This window comes from Castanea sativa, chromosome 2, assembly GCF_040712315.1.
Source record: "Castanea sativa cultivar Marrone di Chiusa Pesio chromosome 2, ASM4071231v1".
Classification (NCBI taxonomy): Eukaryota; Viridiplantae; Streptophyta; class Magnoliopsida; order Fagales; family Fagaceae; genus Castanea; species Castanea sativa.
In genome coordinates this window covers 26,202,655-26,219,445 of record NC_134014.1, presented here as the reverse complement: position 1 = coordinate 26,219,445, position 16,791 = coordinate 26,202,655, and the positions used below count along the sequence as shown (strand labels likewise).

At 38.1% G+C, this 16,791-nt stretch overlaps 1 protein-coding gene across 1 annotated transcript in view; it reads left to right on the top strand.

The window, feature by feature from the left end:
- Positions 1 to 451: 451 nt before the first annotated feature.
- LOC142625721 (DNA repair protein RAD50) overlaps positions 452 to 16,791 on the top strand; it is a 44,690-nt gene continuing 28,350 nt past the window's right edge. The window contains exons 1-12 of the mRNA XM_075799419.1: positions 452 to 840; positions 923 to 1,009; positions 1,093 to 1,436; positions 1,992 to 2,106; positions 2,447 to 2,675; positions 2,773 to 2,951; positions 3,044 to 3,214; positions 3,573 to 3,677; positions 3,768 to 3,875; positions 3,977 to 4,188; positions 4,288 to 4,380; positions 9,281 to 9,408. Of these exons, the coding sequence (XP_075655534.1) occupies positions 718 to 840; positions 923 to 1,009; positions 1,093 to 1,436; positions 1,992 to 2,106; positions 2,447 to 2,675; positions 2,773 to 2,951; positions 3,044 to 3,214; positions 3,573 to 3,677; positions 3,768 to 3,875; positions 3,977 to 4,188; positions 4,288 to 4,380; positions 9,281 to 9,408 (1,894 nt within the window). The 5' untranslated portion in view covers positions 452 to 717. The remainder of the gene's footprint in view (positions 841 to 922; positions 1,010 to 1,092; positions 1,437 to 1,991; positions 2,107 to 2,446; positions 2,676 to 2,772; positions 2,952 to 3,043; positions 3,215 to 3,572; positions 3,678 to 3,767; positions 3,876 to 3,976; positions 4,189 to 4,287; positions 4,381 to 9,280; positions 9,409 to 16,791) is intronic.

Below are 16,791 nucleotides of genomic sequence, written 5' to 3'. Positions count from 1 at the left end.
CCGAGTCCATTAGACTCGATTTACATGCCTACATGGACGAGTTGTCCACCTTAGTTGTTGGCACAATGAGAAAATCAAGTACAACATACTCAAATTTTCAAGCCAAAATTGATACTAAAACACTCGACTTGTTAGTTAGCAAAATAGTTTCAAACCTTGGCTAACTAATAAAATACTTTAGATTTTATAGTTATTTAAAAAAAAAATCCTTGAAACTACGTAGTTTTGATGCATGCTAACTCTTCACTTGGCCATCGTTAAAACGACGTAGTTTTGAAGCTGATTTGGCAAAAATAAAACATGTCCGCATGCATATGTGTTACTTTTAACAGCAAAAACTAATCATACCGTGGTAATTGCTAATGGAATCAAACCAAAGATTCTGAATCTTTTAAAATGTAAAATCTAGTCATATTCCAAGTGTAATTTGCAATTTACACTCAAAATTACAACCGAAGTTCAGGAAACAAAAAAAATACAAATAGACGAAGCCTTGGAGTCCCGCCGATTTCCAGGTTGGGTCTGTGGCAATTTTACAACACAACACAACACAACACAAGAGTTGCTTGGCGTCCCGCCGATTTCCAGTTTTCACTAAATAGCAAAAATCCTTCTCTCTCTCTCTCTCTCTCAGTCCCTCCATTTTCATGCTTCTATTACATTATACATTGTATTGTGAAGAAGAAGAAGAAGAAGAAGAAGAATAAAGAAAGAAAGATGAGCACTGTGGATAAGATGCTAATCAAAGGCATCCGGAGCTTCGACCCGGAGAACAAGCTCGTTATCACCTTCTTCAAACCCTTAACCCTAATCGTCGGCCCCAACGGAGCTGGCAAAACCGTAATTTTCTTTTCACTTTCTCAATCCCTTGTAATATAATTTTGTTTTGTTAATTATTAATTAATTAATTAATGTGCTGCAGACTATTATAGAGTGCTTAAAGCTTTCGTGCACAGGAGAATTGCCTCCCAATGCGCGTTCAGGCCACAGTTTCATTCATGACCCCAAGGTATAAGAAGAAGGTCTATTGTGTAATAATAATAATGATAATAATAATTTGTCTTTTGATTGAGATTGAGATTGAGATTGTAGGTTGCAGGGGAAACAGAGACAAAAGGACAGATTAAGCTCCGATTCAAGACTGCAGCTGGCAAGGATGTGGTGTGCATAAGGTCGTTTCAGCTGACGCAGAAGGCCTCCAAGATGGAGTATAAGGCCATCGAGAGTGTTCTTCAAACAATTAATCCTCATTCTGGTGAAAAAGTTTGCCTTAGCTATCGATGTGCTGACATGGACCGAGAGATCCCTGCTTTAATGGGCGTCTCTAAGGCTGTTCTCGAAAATGTCATTTTTGTTCACCAAGATGAAGCTAATTGGCCTTTGCAAGACCCTTCCACCCTTAAAAAGAAGTTCGACGATATCTTCTCCGCCACCCGGTATATTATGTGCTAAACAGAATTAAAATTATGCACTATCATTTTTTTCTTCTTCTTCTTCTTCTTTTTATCATCTTTCATATCTCAATTAAAAATTATCTTAGTTTTGGATGCACATTGCAAATGCTTTCATAGTTTTGGCTACACATTGCAAATTATGTTTTACTTTAGGGTGTACTCATACTTGTACACTACGCTTTTAATTTTTACACTAATCTAAATGTTGGGTGAGCTTTGCAAATTATTATCAAATTAAGGCTTTGATTGCAAAATTTTGAGGTTTTCAGGGTGCATATTGCAAATCCCCCTACAGAATAGGGTTGATGATTGATGTAATTAACCCTAAGATTAAAAGTATTTCAAATAGCTTGTTTCCATGATTTTGAGCGCCAAGAGCAAAAATGCTCTCTGTTATAACCTTCATGTATGCTATATTCAATTTGCCATTGCAATTTTTTCTTTCTCTATGCACATGCTTTTATCTAATTTTCTTTAATATGTTGGTGCTAATGACTTGAAGTAAGTTATAATACTTGGTCATGTACTATGAAGCAGATATACAAAGGCATTGGAGGTCATAAAAAAACTTCATAAGGATCAGGCTCAAGAAATAAAGACCTACAAACTCAAATTGGAGAATCTTCAAACTTTGAAAGATGCTGCATATAAGGTTTTTTCCTCTTATCCCCCTTGTGCTGAGTTAATTTTATGCGTGCACACACACCCACATATATATACTTGTGTGTGGTCAGCTGAGCTTCCTGAGGAAGAGATTGTAGTCACATTGATTTATTCAGTTTTACTTCTTGTTTTTTTTTTTTGGGGGGGGGGGTGTTTGGGAAGGTGGCTTCTGGAAGCGTCTTGAAGTTCTAATCCCCTATCTTTTTGACTTGCTTGAGTTGTTATGAAACTTGATCAGTATTTCAGTTGTACCAATTATACATGAAAATTTTGATGACATGCTATCTACCTAGACTTTTTTAATAGAGTTATTTCATTGATTTCTACAGCTTCGGGAAAGCATTGCTCAAGATCAAGAGAAAGCAGAATCTCTGAAAATTCAAATGCAGGAATTGGAGGGAAGCATCCAAAATGTGGATGCTAAAGTTCACCACACTGAAATAACCCTGAAAGATTTGCGGAAACTACAGGAACAGATAGCAATCAAGACTGTTGAAAGAAGCACTTTGTTTAAGGAGCAGCAGAAACAGTATGCTGCTCTTGCTGAGGAGAATGAAGGTTTGAATTTTTAGCAAAAGCTGGATATTCTGCCTCAATCTTGCACTTTTTTTTCTTTGTTGGGTGTTCTCATATTTTTTCATCTTGTTTTGGTCAGACACTGATGAAGAGTTGAATGAATGGAAAACCAAGTTTGAAGAAAGGATTGCACTTTTGGAATCTAAAATAAGCAAGTTGGAGAGGGAAATGAACGACACAGAGACTAAAAGTTCTTTTCTTAAGCAGACAATTAATGAATATATCTGGGAGATTAGCAAGCTTCAAACTGAAGCTGAAGTAAGTGAAACTATGCATATTTTGACAGTCAAAAAGCCTTACAAATTCATGTGGATCATTTTCCTAATAATCTCTTTTGCTTTTGGCTTCAGGCTCATATGTCCTTGAAGACTGAACGAGATACCACCATCCAAAAACTTTTTGCAAGGCATAATCTAGGGTCTCTTCTAGATATCCCCTTCAGCAATGAAGTTTCTTTGAGCCTCATAAATCGAATAAAATCAAGGTTGATGGATCTTGAGAAGGATATGGAGGATAAAAAGGTGATTTTTTTGGCTAGATGTATCTTTATTCATAGAAATGAACATGAGAAGTTCTATGACCACAATATTTTTACAACAAATAATAGGTGCTAAGTTGTTATTGGTTCTAATTTGAACCCACAATTGAAATTATTTTTTTGCCCACCAATAATAGCCAATAACAACTTGCCACTTAGGATTTGTTGTGAAAATGTTGTGGACATAATATTTCTCAATGTGCATAAATATGTTCTCAATATTCTGTTGTTAAATCAGACTATCAAAGATGAGAAATCTTTTATTTGTTTCAAAATCCAAAATATACGAGCTTTCTCTCAACCATTTGTATTAGCATTGATTGCAAGGGATTCTTTTTCAGATATCAAATGAAAATGAACTTAAGACAGCATGGGACTGTTATATGGATGCAAATGACCGTTGGAAAAATGCTGAGGCCCAGAAGCAGGCTAAATTAGAGATCAAGGTTTGTGGTTTCAAAGTATGCATTTCATAAATTTTCCAATTGTCAATTCCTTCATGTTTCATGTACGCTTTTTAATCATGATCCATGCAGAGTGGCATCTTGAAACGCATAGAAGAGAAGGATAATGAGCGTGATTCGTTCGAACTTCAAAACTCTCACGTTAATCTTTCTCACATTGATGAAAGAGAAAAGAACATGGTGAGGGTGACCCTGCTTGCCAGTCTTGTTTGGAATTCACAGCCTTAGTCTTAGCGAACACATTATGCTATATTCAAGTAACTTTAATCTTAATTGTGCAGCGTATTGAGGTTGAGAGAAAAACAAACCAGCTTGCTGAAAGAGAATTTGAATCAAACATACGTCAAAAGCAAAGTGATCTGTATAGCATAGAGCAAAAAATAAAGGCTGTTAATCGAGAGAAAGACATTATGGCTGCTGATTCTGAGGACAGAGTGAAACTGTCTCTAAAGAAGGCAGAGTTGGAGAATCACAAGAGGAAACACAAAAAAATGTAAATCAGATCTCTCTTCTTTTCTTTGCTTTAGTTTTTAGTTAGCACATATTCTTGTGTTTTGAAGCTGATGGTGTTCTGTTTCTAATTTATTTACAGAGTTGATGAGTACAAGGACAGAATTAGAGGAGTACTGAAAGGGAGGCTTCCACCTGACAAGGATTTGAAAAAAGAAATCACTCAAGTCCTAAGGTTGTTCTACCTATTTCTTTTATTTGTAATATGACTACTCTAGAGGATGATATCTCTGCAATCAGTCCTTTGATAATTTAAAGCTGGCCTTTTGAATATATTATTCAGATCAGTATCACATAAGGTTCCTGCACATGACTAAAATTATACTCATAACGTTTCTGTTTTCAGCGTTATTTTCCATACTATTTTTTAAGATCCTTAAATGTGAGCATGCTGCATAATTCAAGATGGCATTTCTTTGTGTTGTTTTCTTTTTTCCTCCCTCCAAATTGATTTTATATAGCGAGGAATATTGTGACATTTTAGTTTTAGCTTATATATCAAGGTGAAGAGCTTTAATGCTTGATAGTCTAGTATGTTTATCTTATTTCTCAGATTTTCCTCTATATTACTCTGTTTTTATTCTGCCAGTGTCACTAAAATGCCTGTATTCATAGGTCTTTTCCCAGGCTATGCATTGCTAATAATTAACCAAGGTTACTGTTGTTCCTATCAGTTGACAATATTTAGTCACTTCAGGAATGTGTTTGAAATATGACTTTTCAGATGTTTCTAACAATAGTTAGGGAATCAACTTTTTGATATATTTTGATTAGCTTTGAACCTCTGAAGGAGAGGATTATGTCTTTGAGTTTCCATTTTTCTTTTTACTTTCTTGTGGCTGTGTATGAATAATCTTAAGATTTTCATTTTATTAGAACTTCTGAGATTTAGTTTGGTTTGATCATTTGTTGATCTTCTAAATTGTTAAACCAAGTTAAACCTTGAATCAATTTGGAAATAGGAAAATAACATGAACAATGAGAGAGTTGCATTGTAATCGATGTAGATTGCTAAAGTTTAAGACGGGCCAAATTTCCTTAGCTCAAAGCATATGCTTGCATTATTGACCAGTCCATGAATGCTGGTTGTTTATCTCATACAACCTTTTGAGCTTGGCCTTTTTTATGTGCCCTTGGGACGGTCAAGGTGAGATGTCAAATCAATGATCTTATAGACTTGTTCAATATGTTTGTGTCCGCAGACATGAGTATGAGGTATAAACTTTTTATAATAGACTTTTTTGCTTTTGGGTTGTTTATCTAATCAATGATCTATTATTGACCTTTTTGCTTCAATGCAATCTTTTTATAATGGTGAAAAATCAAGAAGGATGGAGGTTGTTGTTATATTCTCCTGAAGTGTGTTTAGGGTTAATTAACTACCCTAACTCACATTATTTGTAATAATCATTTTAGTAGATTTACCCCTAATATGTATGTACTACTATATGAGAAATTATCACATAGTAGTCAAAAGTTACAATCAAAGAACAAAACAGAAAAACTAATTACAAGAGAGGAGAAAACTTATAAACAATGGAAGGGAATCATCAAATGTTAGTCCCCAAGCCTGAGATAGAACCATTGAATAAAGCAAAGCAACTGGTCTCCTAAACTGTCCACATCCTCAAATGTGCATCTATTATGCTCTCTCCATAAACACCACATCAGACATAACGGTACTAAGTTCTAAATGTTTGATGAGTGCTTACCTAACCAATTTCTCCAACCAAAAGGTCTAGCGTTGTTCTTCGTAAGAACCAAGAGACCCCAAAAGATCAAAAGACAAAAAACCACAATTGATAAGCCTTCTCACAATGAAGCAATAGATGATCAAATTTCTCCCCACAACATTGGCGCATACAACACCGGTCAACAAAGATGAAACCCTTCCTCCCCAAATTATCATTGATGAGTATCTTTACCCAAGCCACAGTCCAAACAAAAAAAGAAACTCGCTTAGGTGCCTTAACTCGCCAAATACCTTTCCAAGGAAAGATGATAGATGGGGAAATTTGTAGCGCTTTATAATGAAAGCGAATGTGAAAACCCCCGTTCTTCAACTTCCATCTCACTTGGTCCCCATTTTTTTTTTGAAGGGGTTTTGGACTCCAAGATATGAGGGAAATCCGCCACTGAACCCAACTCCCAATCATTCAAATCCCAAGAGAACTGCACATCCCAATTTGAGCTCTTGTAAAAACATATGGGATTGCTAACTCCATTTTCTACCCTTTTTTGAACGAGAATCCAAGATGCAGTGAAGTATGGATGTGAGTGTGAGTGTGGGGGGGGGGGGGGGCTGGTGTTCCAACTCAGTGTATGCTTCTTGCAGTGAGTTTGTGGAAGTATATTAGCTGAGGTTGGCCTACGTTGTCAAGATATCTCCAGTATGGCGTAAGGGATGGATCTAGAGTGAAGTTTTGGCAGGCTTGATGGTGTGGGGATAATTCTCTTGTAATGTGCTTTCCTGAGTTATTTATTTAGGATTTTTTGTGAAAAGAAGGCTAGTGTGGCTGATCTTATGCAATACGCTAATGGAGTCCTTCATTGGGATGTAAATTTCATAAGGGCTGTGCAGGATTGGGAGTTGGAGTCTTTATCACATTTCATGGATATGATTTAGTGTTTTAGTTAGAGGCAGTGGGGAGGATAAAATATGTTGGAAACCAGATAAGAAAAAGGGATTTACATGGGTGGGTACTACTGGGTTCTACTTGGCAATTGTGATAAATCTTTCCCTTGGAAATGCATTTGGAAATCCAAGACCCCTTCTAAAGTTGCTTTCTTTGTTTGGACTGCAGCTTTGGAGAATATCTTGACGATTGATAATTTACGGAGAAAGAATGTGTATGTATTGGATTGGTGCTATATGTGTAAACGTAATGGGGAATCAATAGACCACCTTTTACTTCACCGCCCATGGGTAGCAGAGCTGTGGTCTATGGTGTTGGATTTATTTGGAGTTTATTGGGTGATGTAGAAGATAGTTGTAGAGCTATGAAGCACGGGTGCGGGTGCGGGTGCGGGTACGGGTGCGGGTACGGGTGCGGGACTCGGCAATTTTTGAAAAAAGTGGGTGCGGGTGCGGCGGGACTCGGCAATTAAAAAATTATTAAAAATATTTTTATTTATATTTTCTATATATTTTTACTATTAAAATATTCTTAAAAAACATATTACTAATTTACTATGCCTTGATTCACAAAACAAAGAAAGAAAAAAGCAAGAAACACAAAACACAACACAAAACCAAAAAGAAAACATAAAAGAAGCAACAAATATTCAAAATAAAATTAAGGAATGATAGATTTAGGGTTTTTGGATCTCATTTAGAGCAGATTTCGGCTGTTGCAACCTGATTCTCGGCCTGTTTCGGCCTGTTTCGGCCGTTTCGGGCCCGTTTCGGCCGTTTCGGTCGCCGGCCGATACGGACCGATACGGCCGAAACATCCCGATTCTGGCCGATTCTGGCCGAATCGGCCCGAATCGGCGCGAGTCGGCGCGAGTCGGCTGGAAAAATAAGATGCCACGTGGCCGACTCGGCCGGACGCCGCACCGACGCGCGAGCAGCGGCGTCCCTCGCGCGTCGGCGAGTCCCGCCGCGTCGGACGCGGGTGCGGCACCTCCGGTGCCGCGTCCGTGCATTCCAGTTGTAGAGTTGTTATGTATGGATGGCTGCCCCACATTGTTTGATTTGGTGTCTGTGGAAGGAGAGGAATAACATGAGTTTTGAAGATACTAATAGAATTATGCTTGATCTTAAATTATTTTTCTTTAGAACTTTGTTGGATTGGATGTCAATGTATAGTCAGTCCTTATGGTCTGTTATTGATTTGATAGATTTATGTAATTTGCATGATTGATTGTATGGCCAATTGTATACTTCCTGTATACTAGGGTGGCTCCATTTTTTGATATCAATGAAATTTTACATTACTTATAAAAAATAATCCAAGATGATAATCGGCCTATATATGCTTAGTTTGCTCACGAAACACTATTTGAAGCAATATGGATTGCTACCTAGTTGTCACAATACATATTTATAGGTAATTGCACATCAAACCTTAATTCCTTAAGTTGGTGTTTTAATCCACATAAGCTCATATGATGTATGAGTCATGGCTCTCTTTTGCATTACCAAGACGTAACTCTCAACTTCTCATTCTTTACATGATTAAGTGATGCAGGAAGCGAGAAGCCAATGTTAATTTAATTTATTTAAGTGCTAGGGGCAATTTTCTAATCTTATGGTTTTTAGATATGGATCGATTGGGTCTTAAATTAAGGTTAGACTCTTTTATTGTGTTTTATTTGTGAGTTTAGTTATATAGTTTGGGCTAGTTATCAAAGCCCAATGAGTCCAAGTCTTGTCAAGGTATGTATTAGTCATCTGGGTCAGGCATTAGCCATCTATTTATATGGATGTAATGTTTTCTATTCAATAGAGGAAAAGAACAGATTTTCAAATTTTTAGAGGCTATGAAGATTTGTTTGAGGTCTGTGTGATATAACCTTCTCTAAGGTCTGATGCCTAGAAGTTTATTCTTTTTATTTTCCATTTTTAAATTCCCAGCAACTTAAAACCTTGCACACACACATGATTTTCTATCTTTTAAATGCAAAAATATGCAACTTCATAACCCTAAACAACCCCTAATAGACCATAAAGAGCCAAAACGCTGTCAATGAGTTACTGTTCACAAGCTTGGAACAACAACCCAAATCTCAATTTTCCCCCTTTGTTTCATCCCCAAATCCTACTCCTTTATACCCCCCCCCCCAAAATACCCCATATGTTTTGTTGTCACATGTGGAAAAAAGATCTTATGTATCAGATGTATGTAGCATCTCTCTCACAATGTGTGGGGCCCACACATTGTGAGAGAGATACTACGTACGTTTGATAGATAAGATATTATCTCCACCATGTGATGGAGGGTTGTCAGCTCATAGGTCAGAGCGCAGATGCACCTCCAAACTTTTTGGGTGTTTATATCTCTTGTTTTTATCCTTTTTGTTTTTCAATATGCATTGGTACTTCTCTTCAAGTTGATATTGTTCCTGTGCAGGTCTATTGGAATGGAGTTTGATGACTTGAATACAAAATCCCGTGAAGCTGAGAAGGAGGTGAATATGCTGCAAAATAAAATAGAAGAAGTTAATAATAATTTGTCCAAATATCGCAAGGATATGGAATGTAAGTATTACTCACAACTTGAGAAAGTTATACATGTCAGATCTTTTTAGGATACTACTAGTCTTGTAGTAGGTGTTGTGTGGTGCCAAAGAATCTGGTAGGACAGTGTACTTATCTGGTAATGGCTTAGCAAACTTTTGTCACCCATATTAATGAACAAATAGGTTATATAACACTTTGCTTTCTTTTCTTATACATCCTGGGCATATAATCTTATAAACAAAGTCACTCTGTTTGTTGAATTGTATGGAATATGATTATTTAAAAGGTGGAGAGGAGCTTTGTAGGATGGAAGAAACTATCTTTCGAAAGGGGGGAGGATCATTGTTATCAAGAGTACTCTATCTTCTCTTCCTATGTACTTTACGTCATTCTTCAGTATGCCCATTCATATTTCCCATAGATTAGATAATCTGCAAAGAGATTTTTTTGAGGGGATGAGGGATGCTAAGAAATACCACTGAGTTGACGGAAGGTAGTTTGCTCACCTTTGAAGGAAGGTGATTATGGGATTTGAAAGCATAGTTCGTTTAGTTAAGCTTTTGATAGGGATGTGGTTGTAGAGATTTGCAGTAGAAAGAGAGCACTTGTGGAGACCTTTTATAAGTATGAAGAATCATGTGCATGTGTGTGTGTGTTGGGGAGGGGGGGGGGGGTTTGGATGACGGGGTTGCCTAGGAGCTCACTTGGGGTAAGTTTATTGAAGAACATCTGACAAGGGTGGGATTTTTAGCAGATTTCTCAATTTTTAATTGGGGATGGAATTAAGGTCAAGTTTGGCACGATCCATGGTGCGGTGATTTTAATAGCGACAGGTTCCCTTATTTGTTTACATTGGCTGTGGATAAGGATGCCTTTGTTGGCGGATGGAGTTGGAATCCTTTCTTTGTCAATCTATTCAAGATTGGGAGATGGAAGTAGTGGATGGTTTTTGATGGAGGAAAAATGTTGAAAAAGAAAGATGTTTTAGAAAGCTAAGTTGCTTAGATAAAAGAAAGAATGAACTAGCTCTTCAAGAGACACACTCTTGGAATAATACCTCATAGGTAGGTTTCTTGGATTCAAATTCCACTAGTTACAATGATGCAGCTTGCTTATTTATAGTTACATAAGCAAACTGCTGAGTTAGTTACAAGAACCTATCATTTGGCTGCCATGTGATTGGCCAAAGCCTAACTAACTTCTCTAACTAACTAATAGGCTATAGCACTTATCACTAACAGCCTATCAGCTAACTAATTTTCTGTTACAAGTGATAAAAGCTATTAAAAGTAAAAGGAAACTACTTATTATACAACATAAGCTAGTAACAGCTAGCTTTAAACATGAATTGCATCAGGATTGTCCCTTGTTGGAACACACTTGTCCTCAAGTGTGGCTAGTTGTAAGCTGATCTGGTGCATGATAGGGCAGCAAGTGATGTAAATTGAAACTGTTGGTGATGTGCATATGATCTGGTAGTTCCACTGATCTACATTCTCATTAGTTGCTCTATTAAGCTGCTGCATGCTAGACATTAAGATCTGTTGCTGCTTTGTGTCAAGGCTGCAAGTGTAAGCAGCCATGTAGATGCTCTTGCATCCAAGCTTCTTCATTTTGACCATTGGTTTGGGACTAGCTTTCCCCTTCTTTGGCTGCAATGTGTAACAATCTCCTTTCTTGTATAACCTGGTTGTGTTGATCCTTCCACCTGAAATGATTTGATATGGACATAATCTTTCACACCCAAGTAAGAGATGGCAAATATCCATGGTTGCCACATTACAAAGAACTCTTGAAAGTCATTAATTATGAACACTAAGAACTTTCTAGAATCTCTAACTTCACCTCCTTTCTTGAAGCAAGATAGCTTTTGTGGTTGGGGTTGGTCTTGATTCTTTGATTCAAGATTGTTAAAAAGTTCTTGTGACACCATATCCTCGTAACTAGTTCTTCTAAGCTACTCGTCATCCTCCATTTCTTTCTTAGTAACTTGCAAGACGTTTGTTGCTAATGATAAATCCTTTTCTTCCTCTACATGTGCATCTACTTCTTCTTCCATGTATTGGTCATATACGGGTTCTTGAATACATTCCCCTCCTCTATTGTCTTCAACTATCAGTACACTATCACACATTTCTTCTTCTTCTTCTTCATATATTGGGAAGTCTTCATCTTCTTGGTCTTCACAAACTTCAATCATCAAAGCTTTACCCTTGCCTTGAGCATTAACTCCCCCTTTCTTGCAATTTGTGGCCTTGTGCCTAGTTTCTCCACACTTGTAGCACTATAATGTAAAACCTTGTGCTGCATTAGGGACTGGTTTGGCTGCACCAGAAGTTGAAGGTAGACCTACACTGTCAATCTTGAAAGGCTGTGCACTGTTAATAGTTGGCATTCATTGAGTACTGACTTGGGTACTTCTGCTACCACCATAAGCTTGGAACTGCACAAAACCTCTTCTTGCAAGTTGCTTCTCAAACATCAAGGCTCTATTGTAAGCTTCAGAGATAGTCCACAGCTGGTGCAAAGATAAGGCATCTTGAATTGATGGTTTAAAGACCACTCAAGAACCTTGCAACCATTTGCTCTTCAATCTCATTTAGGCCTACTCGAGCTACCAGTTGATAAAATGCCTCTGTGTACTCTTCCACACTGCCATGTTGCTTTAAATTATGCAGTTGTTTGTACAAGGACTGCATATAATTGAAGGGCAAAAACTGGTTTCTCATTTTTTGCTTCATCTTGCACCAATCTTGGATCTTTCTTTTACCCCTCCTAACTCTTTGAACTTGGAGTTGTTTCCACCAAGCTGAAGCTCTCCCTCTCAGCTTGTTAGAGATCAATTTCACCTTCTTGGAATCTGGTACCTCATGGAAATCAAAGATTTTTTCCACTTGGTTAAGCCAATCCAAGAATTCTTCATGATTCAAGCTACCATAGAACTCAGGTAACTCAATCTTGAAGTTTGATTCCCAATTTGGTTCTCCCCTTGGAGTACTAGGCACTTGCCTTGGAACACCTCCTTTAGGCTGACCAATTGGGTTACTAAAGTTGCTGTGACTGTCAGTTTCAGCATCTTCAGTAGGTTCATCATCATTCTTGGATGATAACACTGATTTCTTCTCACTTCCTTAGTCAAGGTAGCAAGCTACCCTTTAGCAGCTCCACAGTTTGGTCCAATGTCACCTGGGTTTCTCTTTCAGGTTCATGTGTTGCTGAGCCTTTCTTGTTCCTTCTATTGTAAACTATTGGTGCTATCTTCACAAATTCTTAGGTTCACTAGTAGAGGATAAGAAAAATGAAATCAAGATAGGATTTTGATGACAGAGAATGAAGAAACAAATTGCAAACCAACTTGAATCCTAAGGATCTTAAGCTCTGATACCAAATTATGATGGAGGATATATGGTGAAAAGGAAAGATGTTTTAGAAAGCTAAGTTGCTTAGAGAAAAGAAAGAATGAACTAGCTCTTCAAGAGTAACACTCTTGAAATAATACCTCATAGGTAGAGATTTCTTGGATTCAAATTCAACTAGTTATGATGAGGGCAGTTTGCTTATTTATAGTTACATAAGCAAATTGCTAAGTTAGTTACAAGAACCCACCATGTGGCTGCCATGTGATTGGCCAAAGCCCAACTAACTTCTCTAACTAACGAATAGGCTATTGCACTTTTCACCAACAACCTATTAGCTAACTAATTTTCTGTTACAAGTGATAAAAGCTATTAAAAGGAAAAGGAAACTACTTATTATACAACATAAGTTAGTAACAACTAGCTTTAAAAATGAACTGCATCAGTTTCTTTGATTTGTTATACTCTTATTCTCGTCAGGGCCAAGTTGAAGATCAAATTTCTTGGAGTTTAACTAAGAGTGGAAACTTTAGGGTCTGCTCTTTCTATGAGTTTTAGAGCCTTCAATAGTTCATTTCCCTTGGAGGAATATTTGTAGTGTAATGGTACCTTGCAAAATCACTTTCATTACTTGGACAACAGTGTTGGGTAAAATTTTGACAGTGGATAATCTTGGGAAATGATCCCTTACAATTATTGATCAATGCTTCATATGTAAGAGTAATAGAGAGTTGTTAGATCATTTTCTTTTGCATTGCGAAGTAGAAAGTGACTTGGGGTAATTTTTGTTTATTCTTTTTGGAGTATTTTGGGTTATGCCAAGGATGGTGATTCAAATGTTGGAATGTTGGCAAGGAAAATGAAATTTTTTTTTTTTTGATAAGTAACGACAAAATTTTATTAAAAAATGAAGAATAGCCAACCCGAGTACATTGGGAATGTACTATGGGGGCATAAATCAAAAACCAAGATTACAACGATCAAGTAAAACAGGAATGGAAGAACAAGAAAAATGACAAAAAACCACACTCCAATCTAGGAGAGTGTGTAAGAAAGAAGACTTAATCTCTAGAATAGAGCGTTCATAGCCCTCAAAGCATCTCGCATTTCTCTCGCGCCAAATACACCATAACACGCAATGAGGCACAATTCTCCACAACTCTATATTTCTATGTCTTCCAAACTTACCTTGCCACGACTCAAACAACTCAATAACCTTCTGAGGCATAACCCAATGAATTCCAAACAAGCAAAACACCAACGACCACAACTCACAAGCAATGGGGCAATGAAGAAGAAGATGATCCACCGACTCCCCACAATTCTTACACATGTAGCACCAATTAAGAACAATCACGCGGCGTTTACGAAGATTATCTGTTGTTAAAATCTTACCTAAAGAAACAGCCCACAAAAAGAAAGCTACCCTTGGAGGAACCTTCGATTTCCAAATCAACTTCCAAGGGAAGGATAAGATGCTATGAGGGTAGAAAGAAAGATAGAATCCTCTAACCTCAAAACCTCTACTCCTTGCTGGCTTTCAACACAACCGATCCGGACCCAATCCCCTTACCGTTGAAGAGTAGACCATATCCATGAAACAATCAAAAGATTCTTGTTCCCAATCTTGTGGAGGACGACGAAATTTAGCATCCTAATGAATCCTCCCACCAGACCAACACATAATCTCCGCTACTGAAGAATCCTTTGTTCGACAAATACAATAGAGCTCCGGAAAAGCCTCTTGGAGAGTACGATCTCCGCACCATACATGCTTCCAAAACTTCACACGAGTACCATCCCCTACATCATACCGAATTAGTTTAGAAAAACTCATCCAACCACTCCTAATATGTCTCCACAAACTAACGCCATAAGCACTGGTCACCTTTTTTGTGCACCAACCACCCCAATCATTCCCATATTTCATTTCTATAACCCTCCTCCAAAGAGCATCGGTCTCCAAACCATACCTCCATAACCATTTCCCTAACAAGGCAGCATTAAAACTCCTCAAACTTCTAATACCCAACCCTCCAACCTGCATCGGTTTACAAACCTGAGCCCAACTGACCAAGTGTAATTTAGATTCACCATTAATACCACTCCACAAAAAATCTCGTTGTAGCTTCTCCATACGATGTGCCACCTTCCCAGGTAAAGGCAGAAGGGAAAGGAAATATGTAGGTAAGGAGGAAAGGGTACTTTTAATAAGAGTTACCTTACCCCCCTTAGATAGATACAACCTCTTCCACCCTGCTAATCTCCTTTCCATCTTCTCCAGAATAGGGTTCCAAATTGACAACTCCCTAAACTTAGCTCCTAATGGTAGCCCCAAGTATCTCAATGGAAGAGAGGATTGCCTACAACCCAACATCCCCACCAAAACATCCATATTGTAGACCACCCCTATAGGGACCAACTCAGATTTCCCCAAATTAATCCTTAAACCTGAGACCTCCTCAAATCTAGCTAGGATTGCTCTCAAACACGCTATATGCGTAGGATCAGCATCACAAAAGATAAGAGTGTCATCAGCAAACAAAAGATGAGACACCATCACCGAGTTACCAGCTGTATTACCTACAGAGAAGCCTGAAAACTGACCAGTCATAGCAGCCACTTCCAACATACGACTCAAACCCTCCATAACAATATCAAATAGCAACGGAGACAAGGGGTCCCCTTGCCGAATCCTCCTAGTACTACCAAAAAAATCAGAAGGACTACCATTGATCAGAACGGAGAATTTAACAGTAGAAATGCAACACATTATCCATTTCTCCATTTCTCTGAAAACCCACATCGCTGAAGCATATACATTAAGAAACCCCAACTCACATGGTCATATGCCTTCTCCACATCCAACTTACACAACACTCCTGGAACACCTGACTTCAATCTACTATCAATACATTCTGAAGCAATAAAAAAGGAGTCCAAAATCTGTCTACCTTTCACAAATGCATTCTGAGAATTTGATATAAGCCCATGTGCCACCCTTCTGAGCCGATTGGCTAACACTTTAGAATTAATCTTGTAAATCCCACCAACTAAGCTAATAGGCCGAAAATCCTTGATCTCCACAGCATCCACCTTTTTAGGAATAAGAACAAGGAAAGAAGCGTTAAGGCTCTTCTCAAACACAGCCTGAGTATAAAAATTTTGGAACACTGCCATAATTTCAGCTTTCAAAATACACCAACAAGCCTGAAAGAACGCCATAGAAAAACCATCCGGGCTAAGAGCCTTATCACCCTTAAAGTCACTAATCACCCCAAACACCTCTTCCTCATCAAATGGCCTATCTAGCCAAATTGCATCCTCCTCCGAGATACAAGAGAACTCCACATCATCTAATAAAGGTCTATGAGCCACAGTTTCAGCATATAGCTGCCTATAAAAATGAGAAATACCACCTGCTATAGCCTCCTGATCTGAGGACAATTCTCCATCCACCATAAGCCTATCAATGGAATTAACTCTTCTGTGAGAGTTAGCTATACGATGAAAGAATCTGGTATTCCTGTCTCCTTCTCTAATACAAAGGACTCTAGACTTCTGCCTCCAACAGATTTCCTCCATCAAAGTAACTTTTTCTAATTCACCTCGAACTCTCTCCAACTCCAACCTTTCCTCCACAACTAAATCTCGACTATCCCCAATCATCTCTAAGCCATTAAGCTCTTGCCACAATTTTCTCACCCGATCCTCAACATTTCCAAAATCCTCCACATTCCATTTCTTCAAATCATTTTTCAAAAGCTTCAATTTAGTGGCCAACACAAAACTCGGCGCTCCTTGGACATTATAAGATTCCCACCAAGCGCGTACCCTCTCCACGAAACCCTCCTCTTTAAGCCACATATTCTCAAATCGAAACGGCCTCCTACCTCTCTGAAAAGAACCACCCTCAAGAACAATCGGGAAATGATCAGATAACAGCCTAGGCAAGCGTTGTTGAGAGACAGATGGAAACTTATCATCCCAATCTGCAGAAAACAAAAACCTGTCCAGCCTAGCCTTCGAAGCAACCTCACGAGCA